Raw genomic sequence first — 14,105 nt, 5'->3', positions numbered from 1 at the left:
TTCAATGACGTGGTGTCTGAGTGACAGCTTTTGAGTTTGAAACGGCGTCGAAAAGTTTAACGGCACCCGAGGAAGAATGCTATTGGTTGATTCCCGCACATCTCTTTTCATCTCCGCCTCCGGCTGAGGTGCGGTTTAGGTGCGGTTTACTTTTATAATTTTAAATAAACCTCCTAGAAAGGTTTTAACTTTTAAGGGTTGAAATAAATAAAAATAAAAAGTTTAGGTACTTTTATTATTAGAGCAACAAGAAACAATAAAAATTCAAAAATAAATACTTCTAGAAAACAGTTTATCGTGATTCTAGCTTATTTTACAACATTCAAGGTATTAAAGATTGATATTTGACTAATATCGTAGTTTTGTTCAAAATATGTGCACGTAGTGTGCGCGCCAAGTTTATTGATTTGTCACTTTGTACCTATTATACAATACAATACAAAACTCTTTAATATAATTATTATGACAAACTGTACTCTCATTTATCTTCATATATATTATTTATTGTTATTTTTTGGAATTTTAACGAAATGTCAGTTCCGTTTAAATGCAAAAGGAATGAGTAATGTTACTTTTCGAAAAATGAAAGAGCCATATTAACTACACCTATATTATTTGTGCAAAAGGTCACATCTGATCTTATAAACTAGGTATAATAAAATAAGCCTTAAGACTAATTGTATTTGACTCCTTTGGTAAAGAATAAAATATGTTGACATTTATAATGCTTGTAGTTGTGTCCCTGGTTATTTTAATTTTTTCAATTTTCTTATATACCTAGTACTTATTCTCACAAAATAACATGACTTTCATACACGACTGTTTTTTATTTTGTCTGTCTAATTGTATAGGTACAGTACTTAGTTCCTATTCTAGAATTGTATGATATTGCTTTATGTTTTAAACCATACATATAAGATGACAAAGTTACCCATCATTATACATATATAACAAACAGATGAAAAACCGCCCGTGGCGACATTTTGACAAAATCATAACAGTGTCAAAATTGACAAAAATATAAATAAGTACTTGTTTGACGTAACAACTAGACATGTAGCGGAAATAGGTGTCTAAATAAAATAGAACACGTTCGATGGCTGCAAGCGTAGTTTATCTGAAGAATTGTCACCTGAAACGATAAAAGAAATATTGAGTGAAAAACCTATTTATACATAATAAATTTTGAGCGTAGTAATCGTAAAATTGAATATACAAATTACTAGCGTCTGCCCGCTGTTTGTTTGCGTAAAATTGCGATTGCCCCACCTCCCCCCCCCCCCCCTGCGAGTGCGAGCAACATTAAAAGTGTAACGCAATTTATATCAGTAATATTATAGGTACTATGCTGTAGCAATCAATCCTGAACTTTAATTACACCCCAAGCAAACTAGAAATTGGCACCCAAGATCTCAATTCTTTTTCCGGCGAAGTCAACATGAATATTCTTAACATTGAACTTGGCTCTCATTTCACATTTATGTTTTTGATGGGATATAAATGAGCAGTTCATAAATGTTTATGTTTGTTTATGTTTATGTACGAACACTTAAAGATGTTTGCCTGTTTAGTGATACTGTAATGAATACTTCGTTTGTCCGAACTTCCGAAGTAAAGTTTTTTTAAATAATATTCAACTTACCTATTACTTTTCCTTCTCGTCCTTGATCTCTGTGATTTTCGCGGGTTGCGGGTTGTTCTTCCAGGCGTAATAAGTCAAATGAGTGGCGTATCCCAGCCAAGCCAGATACGGCAGCATTATAACTGCAGCCGTCTTGTTCACGCTGGCGAATGAAATTGTGGTGATTGTCGCCACTCCGGTGAGAACGCCGATTTCTATCAAAGCCTGGAAGGGAGCAATGGAAACTCGGTTTTAATCTGTAATTTTATTATTCTGTTAGCCCATAAACAATAGGGCGTATTACTGCAATGTTTTGCCGCCAGAGTGCAGCACTAGCGACGTAAGTATACCATAGAGTAACTTATACACACTGTGTCTTGAACTGTTTTTTGACAAATTTTCAGACAATAAAATATGACATTGGTACATCAAGGCGGTTTGTTTACAAAGGTACCGGGAAACGCGAAAATCGAAACTCGGCTATCTGCCTCTTTATCGCTCGAATATGCAAGAGTGATAGAGAGGTTAAATAACAAAATGTCGACTGTCTCGTTTGTGGTAGACCCTTAGATTGTGACGGATTGTGGAAGTGGCGAAACTTCGATCCATGCCGCTGTGATCCGGGTGGCCAATCGGTTACAGGCATCTGTCGCGATTGCAGCGGATGCCGGTTCGATTCTAGCCCTGGGCAATGGAGGCCTTGGTCACTTTTTCCGATGTTTATTTATAAAGTTGTTAATTTTGCTGATAGTAGTGAATTCTTTAGCGCCTAATGTAATCAACAAAAAACTGGCAAACTAGGAAAAGTGCCATCCTGCGAGACAGGCATAGCCTAGTGCAGGTGTCACGGAATAAATTAATCATAGAATAAGTTTACGTAAATCTTGTTAATCATAAGTTTCACTGTTTCAATAAACTATTTTGATTTTGATTTTGAAAGTAGTATTTCTACTCGAAAAAAATCCTAATTAAAATATTTTCATACAAATAATTTGTTTCCTAATAAGAACCTAAACGTACGAATACTGACCAGTTTGAAATCCTTTAGACCGAAGAAGATGGGCGTCCACGCCCAGTTGAGCAGTAGCTGGCTGCCGTACAACGTCATTGGAAGGACGGCGCGCTCTGAAAATAAACAGACAGACAAATGTTTACAAAAGCAAATGAGAGAGGTAGATACTTTATTTTCTTCACACATTCAGTGCCGAAAACCCGAATATCGGGTATTTTATGATTTTGTTCCCAGACCTGACGACCCGATAGTCGGGATCGTGGTACTACAGCTTTATATGACGAAATTTTTGTGGCCTGGCGCATAGGTATGTCTTGTTTGGCTAGGTGGCAATGAATGTGTTAAATATGTTAGAGCTAACTCTAGGTCTAGGTCTAAACTTACATAACTGCAGCAATTTGGTTAGCACAGACTGTGCAAGTGTTATTTATGCGTCATAATTTCATACAATTCTACAATTAGGGTGTAAATTGATATGTGTATCGTTTTGGCATAATTTTTAGACTACTTTGGTGTCATATTGATGGAATTCTTTTACTAAATTTTACTAAAAAATGTTTAGGCAGAAACATATATGTCATTCAATTACTCAATGCCAAACAGTTTGAAATGTGTAGGTAAATCCATCGTTCGCGTGATTCCTTATCTTTAGATAAAGAACCTGCATATCGAATGTATATTTCAGCGTTTACATAATGCATCCCGCTACTAAGTAAACAGATAAGAGCTAGGTAGTGTAATATTCGACTTACAAAATGTATGTTATAGGGATAGGCCGGAACTTTCTATATTATTACATATTTTAGGAATTTAAAAAGGTCGAGCAATGCATCTCTTTTCTTAGTTAATACCACCTTCATTATTAGAGCAACACGGCCGCGTCTTTATGCAAATCACTACAAAGTATAAAACAAAGTCGCTTCCCGCTGTCTGTCTGTCCGTCTGTTTAGATGTCGCTTAGATCTTTAAAACTACGCAACGGATTTTGATGCGGTTTTTAATAGTGATTCAAGAGGAAGGTTTATTAATTATTAACCCGGGCGAAGCCTGGGCGGGTCGCTAGTAAGGAATATAACCATAATATTTACATAATTACTACCTGTGAGTTCCTATAATTGGCTTCCTATATCTACTAAAATGTCTATGTTAATGTCATAGCTGTTGGATCTCCAAATAAATAAAATAAAAATAATATAACACGATTTTTGTCTTACGTGTGAAACCATCGCACTCTTCCCACACCAGATACGACGCGTATCCCATGCCGCTGTAAAGCACGGTCCAGGCCGGCCCGAACACCCACTTAGGGGGGGTGCAAGGTGACTTGTTCAGCTCATCGTACCAGGTCTTCTCGTTGTTGTCTCGTTTGATCTGGCCCGCAAAGTAGAGGCCGTTCACCCAACCGCCTACATTGGGCAGGATTACGGAACCTATAGCTGGCCAGTTTGCCATTATGAGGTCTCTGGGAAACAGAAAACATGCTTAACGTCAGGTTAGTTGAACTAAGCTAACAAGGCAATGACAAAGTGAAAATATGGCATAATCATAATCATTTATTTCTTGAATGTGGTACAATAAAGATGTAAAAAAAGAAACAATTTTTGAACAGCACATCCTGCCTGAATAGGCATAGAAATATTGAATACCTACTACCTATAACTATGACTAGATTCTTATGACCTACCATGCAGCATGCAAAAGTAATACACGATATTTAAATACATTATACTATAAATGGCGACCATCAACTTGTTAGATTTGACATACGTCAGACGTAAATGAATAATTAATAACGTCGTATAGCGTTGGTTTATGTGAACTTAAAAATACCACTAATTTTGTTGGTCTTCATTACATTGCCTTCTTCACGTTTTATCGAGAGCCTGTTCTGTCACTCTTTGTGTCCCCCTGCTGGGCAAAGGCCTCCGCCCGCTTTTTCCATTCTGTGGTAATTTAACTTGGCCGTGAGCACCATGGCACTACCGTGCCTAAATTTGATACAAAACAAACAATTATAGTTACTGAAGTACACATATATATTTTAAGTTTTTAATAATTTAAGTACCTAATTCAAACTACATGTTTGGTGTAATAATCTGTTGTAGTGGTGTAGGTATAAAGGTACATACTTATGTATATGGGCAACATCTTCAAAATACTCCCAATTCATGTTTTATATTAATAACTATATTCACTAATCAACCACTTTTCACTGACACAAATCACACACTGTATGATAAGTCAATTACATGCTGATTTGATAAGTAGATTCTGCACTATTAATAGATACTTACACTAATAATAATACAAGTATCTTTTATTGGTTTTCCTCCATTTTGGCTCTTAATTTTTTAATCTTCCTAATATACTGTACAACTGCAGTACACTAACTGTAGTTAGGTACTCTTTGAAGGCCGCATAAATATCAGACACTATCTTATTTGTAGAGCCATAAGAGCATGTCACATATTGTGGTCTTCGAAGAGTAACATAATATTATTGCAGGTGATACCTGTTATAATTCTAACATTATCCAAGGGAAATCTTTTGTGCCCCGATGAAAAAAATTGGTCTACAATAACCGTTATGCAGAAATATGCACTCTATTTACTCTCCATTCGATTGAAATTACTACTTCCTAAAAGACAGTATGTGTGGTTCTAGTGATGTAATGTGCTTATGATGTCACTTTTATTTACTGATCTGTCATACTAGTTCTAGTGTGATGTCACAAGCCTGCTCAAAGTAATATCTAGTCAACAACATACTGATTTAGGGTCAAATTAATTTTAACTATAAAGTTATAATTATAGAATTATTCTCTGTGATTGCAAAACTACAATTTCATAACATAGACACGGAAACCCATGCCTTTTTAGGGAATAAGGTATAAAAGTTTTATTAATTTAGATAGAAAAAGTCATAATTAAGTAAGATGTTCTACTTTTTGAAGTCAATGTTTTTACAATAGTAAACCCACACCTTTTTATTTGCCTTTAATGTTTTAATTTTACCTTTTTTATTCATAGGAAAAGATCAAAACTATTGCTAATGCAGCATGTCATTTATGAATAAGGGGAATTTACATAGAATAATAGTTTTTTAAACCAATAAAATAAAAATATTTGGAAATGTTTCAATAAGGACATTTCTAAAATCATCTTTGTGACACTACCTTTTAGAAAGGTACTAGTACCTTGTCAATTAATAATAAGATTAATAAATTAACTTTTGCTTAAAAATGACACAAATATGTATGAACACCGACTATCGGGTATTTGATTCCGTTCCGAGGCTGGATGACCCAATAGTCGGGATTGTGGTACTACAGCTTTATATGACATTTTTGTGGCCTGGCGCGGATGTCTTGTTTGGCTGGGTGGCAATGAATTTGTAAAAAAAAAATTCAACTTACAGACATTCAGACATTGCGAAACCGTTAGATATGTACCTATAGCTACAAATACCTATTATCATGTAAGGCTGATAAGTGATAAGGCAAGACAATTAAATACCTATTGACCCCTCAGAAGTCCAATTATAGATAACGGTACATTCTGATTAGATTACCATTTCAATTAATAGCTTACCAGTGTTCGGGAGGCTTCCAAACTGTCGACTAGTATGATATCAGATAAAATTTAAATATTTATAACTTAAGTGTTACTTACGTAAGTTATGCTTAATAATGAGTAATATTTACATTCTAAAAATAGCTTGCCGCCGGCAACTTCTCTAATTTTTAATAACCGGAAGTTTTGATGAAACAAATACGGTACATACCTGTTGATGCTCGATTAAATACACAAGTGAAACTGCAATGAATATCACGAGATTCAGGAGAAATAGAAAACTATGTTGTGGAAATCCCTGTGAATATGACTATGCGAGAAATTTGAATGTCCTATGGATATAATATGGACACAATACAAAAGTCTACTTCTAAATTTGGTAGGTTAATCTAAGGTAATTTCTAAAAGTCAGATGCTAATTTTACGTCCCAATTTACTTTTAGGATTCATGGTATGGACTTTGCATAACAATGAAATCAATCGTCTTTAAGCTCTACATGCATGATGTTTTACTTATTTACGAATCATAAAAAGCAAAATTTATTTGAAATAATTGTTATTAAGTAATATTTGTGGCAAACAAAAACATATTTAGTCCAGGTTCGTACATAACAGTTGCTTGAAATGGAACGTAATATTATCTACTTGTCACTGCACTTTAATCTTACTATTACCAAGGCCCCCCAACGTTATCTGTTCTATTTGACGGCGCAGCAACTAGTATCATTTCTCTCTCCTCGCTCTTGTAAAAATGCCGTTTGTCAAAAAAGGACAACCATACTGTTGACAAGATGGACTTCAAATCAAGGTGTTACCGTTTTAGGTGGTGTCAAGTTGTGTATGGTGCGTACAAACGTATATGTGTGCTCTTTTAGGGATGTAAAAAGTCGATTTTAATCATGTTATATATCGATAAACGCTACACAGCGGAACGAAATAGCGATTAATTGAAGCTTCAATATCTTCGTTAAAAATAAACATAATTGAAATGCTAATGGATAATGAATATATTATAATATCATAATATAATTCAATAGGCTACATGACTAATTTTTTTTATGGTATCAATCGATCGGGTTTGTTTTTAGGATCAAATGTCTATATGGGACCCACTGCATTAAAGTAACACAAAAGTCAGAAATTGTAGTCAAAGTCCGACAGTCGCACTTCACTCGCGAAACGCCCTATACAAAACAGACAGAGGCCGTGACGTCATCGCCCATCTGAACCGCATCGCCCGTATGGACAAAACAAGAAAATTGCGTTTTTGTCGGTGAAATATTGCGTTTATCTATATAGTTGCTATACAATATTTTTTTGGATGAAATGTAAGGAATCGAATGGTACCCTTACTTTTATCGTTTTTGGAAGTTAAAAAAAACTTAAATTTTGAAACTTTCAGGTCCTGTAATTTTGTAATTTTTCAATATTTTATTTTAATATCCACATTATTGTGATAAATTGCTCGTTTGCTATCTATTTTACTAGATTTTGTTATAAAATTCAACATGTGTCATCATCCCTATTATTGCGGTACACATATTTTTGTAGGTATTTGTGTATTGTAATTAAAAATCTGAACTTTCCCTTTGTTCCCTGCTGTGGCGTAACGATAAAATCGTGATCTGATAACCTCCATAAAGAATAGAAGCGTTTTTTGTTTATTTTAGTTGTCGTTAAACCTTTCAAGTAAAATTACTATTGCAAGATATGTCGATAGTTTATCGATATGACTTTATCGACATGGCTACAGCAAGGTGGATTCACATTGTTAATCGTACACTAAACAAAAGTGGTAACAGTGACAGCTCGCTTAGAGTCCATCTTTAAATATATTATATCTATGACTTATTCTGTGATCTTGTGATGATGCACATTTTGTTTTGTTTTGGTAACACTAAATTATAGTTCGTATTACATAGACTTAAGGTCTACATTCTAAACTCTGTCAATTGCAGACAGCCGAAAATAGAACCACTAAATTTCTAGTTCCACACCCACTCACACACTCGCCTTAAGCCGGCCACACACACTAGGTTATAACCGATGGTTATGCCTGCACAGTTTACTTGTGCAGGCATAACTGAACGTGTGTATGACATGACTCCTCGCCTGCGCAAGCAAACTCCTTGCCTGCGCAAGCAAAATTGAAAATATCAAAATTTATATTTTTTGCCTGTCGGTTGTGCTTGCGCACTTCGCTTGCGCAGGCATAACTGAACGTGTGTGGCTGGCAGGCTTGATAGGCTTCAGTTATCCAGTGATTGCCGAGGGGATAGGTCGCAAGTCACTGTGCAACAATGTCGTCTCGCAAACGAAATGCAATTGTAGAGGATTTTTAGTAGATTTTTAGGGTTCCGTAACCAAAGGGTAAAACGGGACCCTATTACTAAGACTCTACTGTCCGTCCGTCCGTCTGTCACTAGGCTGTATCTCATGAACTATGCTAGTTAGACTGTTGAAATGTTCACAGATGATCTATTTCTGTTGCCTCTAGTACAACAAATATAAAAAACCGGCCAAGTGCGAGTCGGAGTGGTACGGTACCCTTCGTGCGCGAGTCCCACTCGCACTTGGTCAGTTTTATTATTTTTTAAGTGTGGAGTGGATTCATGGTTTGTATGCGTGTATGGCTGACGAAATATAAACCTAACCGACGTCAACGACCGCTACCGGTGCCATGATGGTTTGAACTGAGAGTTTGTGCAGGTTTGTCGTTACGTGTGTGTGCCCTACGGAACTCGGTCGTGCCTGTTGGTTTTGCTTGCACAAGCAAAACCGACACGCAAAACCTAGTGTGTGTGGCCAGCTTTACACAGCTTACACTGGTCGGCCGGGTGTAGAAACAGTGTAAGTTGTAAAATCTACTTTTGTGCAATTTACAAACAACGCGATATAAATTAGTACTAAAAGCTTCTAATAATAGGGTGTTTTCTTGTGTGTCAAATGTAATTAGTGATAAGGATATCATTTGTTTTGTAGAGCAGACACTGTCTTTTTATTTATAAAGTTATCAGCTGTCAGTCAGTGTAGGTAAACAAATGTGTTAAAGTTCATTAACCATCCATTACCTCTTCCTCAGTACAGTAATTTTAATATTTTAAAATAAAACACATAACATTTGGTAAGTAATTAACAATGATCGGAATAGGTAGTGCCATTTGGGGTCAATGACCTCAAACATTGTACGTAACATGGATAAGACTCGGGATTCCAAGACTCTTATTTTTTCACGAAAATATTTCTTGGCATGTCTTTAATAGGCTACATGACTAATTTTCATTTATGGTATCCATCGATCGGCTTTGTTTTTAGGATCAAATGTCTATATGAGGCCCATTGCATTAAAGCAACACAAAAGTCAGAAATCAAAGTCCGACAGTCGCACTTCACTCGCGAAACGCTCCTCAAAAAAGGATAAGTGAACGTGACGTCAAGGTCATTGAGATCCCATCTTGAAGTATGGACAAAACAAGAAAATTGCGTTTTTGTACGTGAAATATTGCGTTTATGTATATAGTTGCTATACAATATTTTAGAAGTAAAAAAAAAATTAAAATTTGAAACTTTCAGGTCCAGTATTTTTGTAACATTTCCGTATTTTATTTTAATATCCACATTATTATGATAAATTGCTCATTTGCTATCTATTTTACTAGATTTTGTTATAAAATTCAACATGTGTCATCATCCCTATTGAAGTAGGTAATATGAAAACCCGGGGTGAAAAGGTATATCCATACTAAGCTTACGCACCGAAGTCCCGTGAAATGGCACTACCAATTCCGATCACTGGTAATTAATGTACCTGCGTATTATTCAAATTCAATCGGGCGGCAAAACTTCTTGTGATACTAAATTAAATTTGTTATTATTTATTTGTAAAATATTTAAAAAAATTGAAAAGACACAAATTTATTTCCTTTCTCATTTGTTTTTTTTTTATTTTTCAGTTTAAATATACTTATTTGATAAAAAAAACTGTAAAGAGAAAAAAGTATAGTGATTAATGTGGTACATTTTTTTAGAATAAACAACAATGCCAAACTGGTCAGCCATCGGTGCCATGCTCTTCCCTAACCTCGGGGGATGGGCAGGAGCACTCACCATGGCGGGACAGACAAAGCAGCCTGACGGCAAGGCCTGGTACCAGACGCTGAAAAAACCAAGCTGGACTCCGCCTAACTGGGTGTTTGGTCCGGCGTGGACTGCGCTATATACTGGCATGGGGTATGCTAGTTATATGGTGTACAGGGATTGTGGTGGCATGACTGGTAAGTAATTCACATATACATTAAATATATAAATATAATCATCATTCCAGCAATCTGATCTGACATGACGCTAAATAACATAAATGAAACAATTGAACATTCTGTGAAAGAAATTAAATCAATATGAGCTATCCATAATCCTCTATTTTTCATAAACATACTTTTTTGAAATAGGTAAAATTATTAATGTAATATAATACAATACCACTTTCAGATAAGGCTATACTGCCTATGGCATTATATGGCGGACAGCTTATTTTCAACTGGACATGGACACCAGTTTTTTTCAAAATGCATTTAGTAGGATTGGTAAGTTACTACTTACATTTTTTTTCAGTAGAAACACTTTGTAGAAAGACAACAGAATACAGAGCTTCTCTGAAATATTATTTTGCCCCTTGTAACATGATCTACCTACATACTACATTTTAACGCTGGGCAGTACACCATAACTATAACTTTCAGTACAGAGTTCAAAACGAATCTATTTACTTCCAGGCGTTTTTCCACATCGCAGCGCTAGACGTGGCGGCGGCGGCCTGCACCCTAAGTTTTTTTGAAGTGAACCCGACCACGGCGTGGTTCATGCTGCCTTATCTCGCGTGGCTCGGCTTTGCCACCTGCCTTAATTTCTCCATCTGGCAGTTGAATAAGAAAGATAATGAGAAAAAGTAATTATTGTTAATGATTTGATAAAAGCGGACAAACTATACATAGAAGAGACATATAATGGATTACATAGATACATTGTATAGAAATTTCCAGGAAACATAATACTTTGTAACCTTTAATTTTATTGACAGTGACAAAAAACGGGTTTTATTTTCCTTAATTAACTTTTTTACAAAGCAATAAAAAATCGAGACTAATTTTCCAAAACCTGGTGTAAGTTTATTTTACTTTTTTGACTTACGTCATTTCACATAAGAACTTTATAGCGTACACGACGTGTGCTACTACACTTATGGGCAGTTTTTTGAAATATTTTGGACAGGTGAATTGAAAGCCGTTGAAGTTAATAAAAACAAAATGATCAATTCCATCACGTAGTGATTATATTCTCTTTGAATTCCATTTTGAACATTTTTTTGTTTTTATCCTATACCTATTTCAACGAAATAAACAGAAAAAAACAAACAAACAATAATTTATTCTCAGAAAAAGGGTAAAGATTATTATACATACAATTTTATTTTATATAGTCTGTCAAACAATTTGGTCAGTAGAAAAAGGCACTAATAGCTGGTCACGCAGTTGTCAGTAGAAAAAGGCGCGAAATTCAAATTTTCTATGGGACGATATCCCTTCGCGCCTACATTTTTTTTAAAGATGCCGCTTTTTTCTACTGACTGAAATGGCTTGACAGACTATATTCGAATTTTAAATCCATTGTCTATTAGCCGGTTTAAACTCTCGTAGTCGATTTAGACTCTCGCGCGAGCCACGAGACGAGCCGCGAGCCGCGCCACGAGACGCGAGTGTAAGCGGTGGGCTCGTGGCTCGCAAGCTCGTCGAGCTAATATAATTTAAACACTAACGGCACGGCATAAGGTTTATAACCGAATGACAAGCCGAACGCGAGTGTAAGCGGTGGACTCGCGTCTCGTGGCGCGGCTCGCGGCTCGTCTCGTGGCTCGCGCGAGAGTCTAATCCGGGGGTCGCGCGAGCCACGAGACGAGTCGCGAGCCGCGCCACGAGACGAGAGTGTAAGCGGTGGGCTCGCGGCTCGTCTCGTGGCTCGCAAGCTCGTCGAGCTAATATAATTTAAACACTAACGGCACGGCATAAGGATTATAAGATTATAACCGAATGACAAGCCGAACGCGAGTGTAAACACTGTAAACGGTGGACTCGCGTTTCGTGGCGCGGCTCGCGGCTCGTCTCGTGGCTCGCGCGAGACTTTAAACCGGCTATATGGTATCTGTCAACAAATCGTTGAGACAAGTTTTTTTTCATTCGCTTTTCAATTTTAAGTCTTCTCATCTTCCAAATTTAAAAATTTCGCGTCCTTATTATTTCTTATTTATGCAAGGTATGCAAATTAGGTAGACGATAGTAGTTAGGTACTACTACTGTGCGACTTTGATAGGATTCGGCTAAAGGCTAAATAAATTCTTCTATAAAGAATTCTATTCTAAATTCGTTTCGACACTTTCGACGCCGTACATACCTACGGCAGGTATACTTATTGTGTGGCCTGTTCCTCAGCATCGCGGGAGAAAATCCACTGCAATAAAATGAGAGACATCACCAAGGAGGAGCTCGAAAAAGAGATCGCAAGTAAGTTTATAGAAGCTATTTTATACATTTTCAATTACTTCAGTTTTAAAATAAAATATAATAATACCTAAGTAAAAATAATTAATAATGTATTATTTCCATCACCTGCAGAGATCCTTAAAAATGCCAACCTGGCTGACACAACGTCGAAGAAGGTGCGTCAGAAGCTGGAAAAGAGCTTCGACTGTGACCTGATGGATAAGAGGAATCTCATTGACCAACTGGTCATGAACTATGTCACCAACAAGGATAATTATAAAGCAAAGGAGGAGGTAATTTACTTTGTTATCCAAATAAAATTTCATTGCCTTTTATATGCCACTTTGTTAGGGAGTGCTCCCGGTACAGTTTTCTATACAAATACTGTACCGGAACCGGAAATTCCCGGTTCTTGCCATACAAACTCAGTACCGAGAGCATTCCCTACTCCTTGTGTCTAAAGATTAACAGCCTTAAGTGTAAATTTATTTTTTCAGATTCTGATAGCCCGTACTTTTGCCACTGATGAAAGCGTAGAGACTCCTGTTCTTGAACAGGCCGCTTCACCGGCACCAGTAGCTCAAGTGGAATTACCTGTCCGGGAAGCGTCACCGGCCCCACAGCCAGCTCAAGCAGGAGAGGCATCCCAGCGAGCCACATTAAACCTAAAAACTAGGAAAAGAAAGGTATAGTCACCTGCAATAATATGTTACACAATGAGCACCACAAAAATATCTGACACGGTCTTATTTGTAGAGCCATAAGATAAGAGCGTGTCACATTATTTTGCGGCCTTTGAAGAGTAACATATTATTGCAGGTGACTGTATCTTACTTTGATTTTAATTATAATATGTAAAGCCCCGTCTCCATATCGCGCGGCAAACCATCGAACATAGGCTCGCGCGGCAGCCGCGCGCAATGGATACCGGGCTGCCGCGCGAGCCAACTTGATGCGTCGATGGTTTGCCGTGCGCACAGACAATCCAACCTCTAGACATAGCATAGTCGCGCTACCCCCTCTGCCACACATACGGTAGCATTACTCCATCTTCGAGTCAACTCCGTGCCGTGATTGGTCCGTGTCTTTGAACGTACCAATCAGGGATGTTGCGAACATCCGCATCCGCATCCGCAACCGCGGAACATCCGCATTATTTTCAACATCCGCATCCGCATCCGCATAAAATCGATGCGGAGCTTATGCGGATGCGGATGTCGAACAAGTCGGTACAAGAACGTCTTAGCGGCGGCGTAAGTGCTAGGTAATTTCGTCATTACCCATAACGAAATCGTCTAGATCCAGAAAAGTCGGCGAAGTTACTGTTTATTAAATATAACGCACCTATATTCTTGCTCAAATACTAA

At 37.0% G+C, this 14,105-nt stretch overlaps 2 protein-coding genes across 2 annotated transcripts; one reads left to right on the top strand and one right to left on the bottom strand.

Annotated features, from left to right (window-relative positions):
• Window positions 1-1,645: 1,645 nt before the first annotated feature.
• LOC134657645 (translocator protein-like) lies at window positions 1,646-4,818 on the bottom strand. The gene is made up of 4 exons (XM_063513206.1): window positions 4,763-4,818; window positions 3,848-4,095; window positions 2,652-2,746; window positions 1,646-1,846 (listed from the first exon to the last, which is right to left on the bottom strand). The coding sequence occupies exons 1-4, from the start codon at window positions 4,801-4,803 to the stop codon at window positions 1,646-1,648; spliced, it is 585 nt and encodes a 194-aa protein (XP_063369276.1). The 5' UTR covers window positions 4,804-4,818.
• Window positions 4,819-10,233: 5,415 nt separating this feature from the next.
• Window positions 10,234-11,160, top strand: LOC134657393 (translocator protein-like). Its single transcript, XM_063512939.1, has 3 exons — window positions 10,234-10,479; window positions 10,694-10,788; window positions 10,978-11,160. The coding sequence occupies exons 1-3, from the start codon at window positions 10,245-10,247 to the stop codon at window positions 11,152-11,154; spliced, it is 507 nt and encodes a 168-aa protein (XP_063369009.1). The 5' UTR covers window positions 10,234-10,244; the 3' UTR covers window positions 11,155-11,160.
• Window positions 11,161-14,105: the final 2,945 nt, after the last annotated feature.

This window comes from Cydia amplana, chromosome 20 (genome assembly GCF_948474715.1).
Source record: "Cydia amplana chromosome 20, ilCydAmpl1.1, whole genome shotgun sequence".
NCBI classification, from domain to species: Eukaryota; Metazoa; Arthropoda; class Insecta; order Lepidoptera; family Tortricidae; genus Cydia; species Cydia amplana.
The sequence above is the reverse complement of the archived record's forward strand: the minus strand, read 5'-3'. Positions and strand labels throughout refer to the sequence as shown.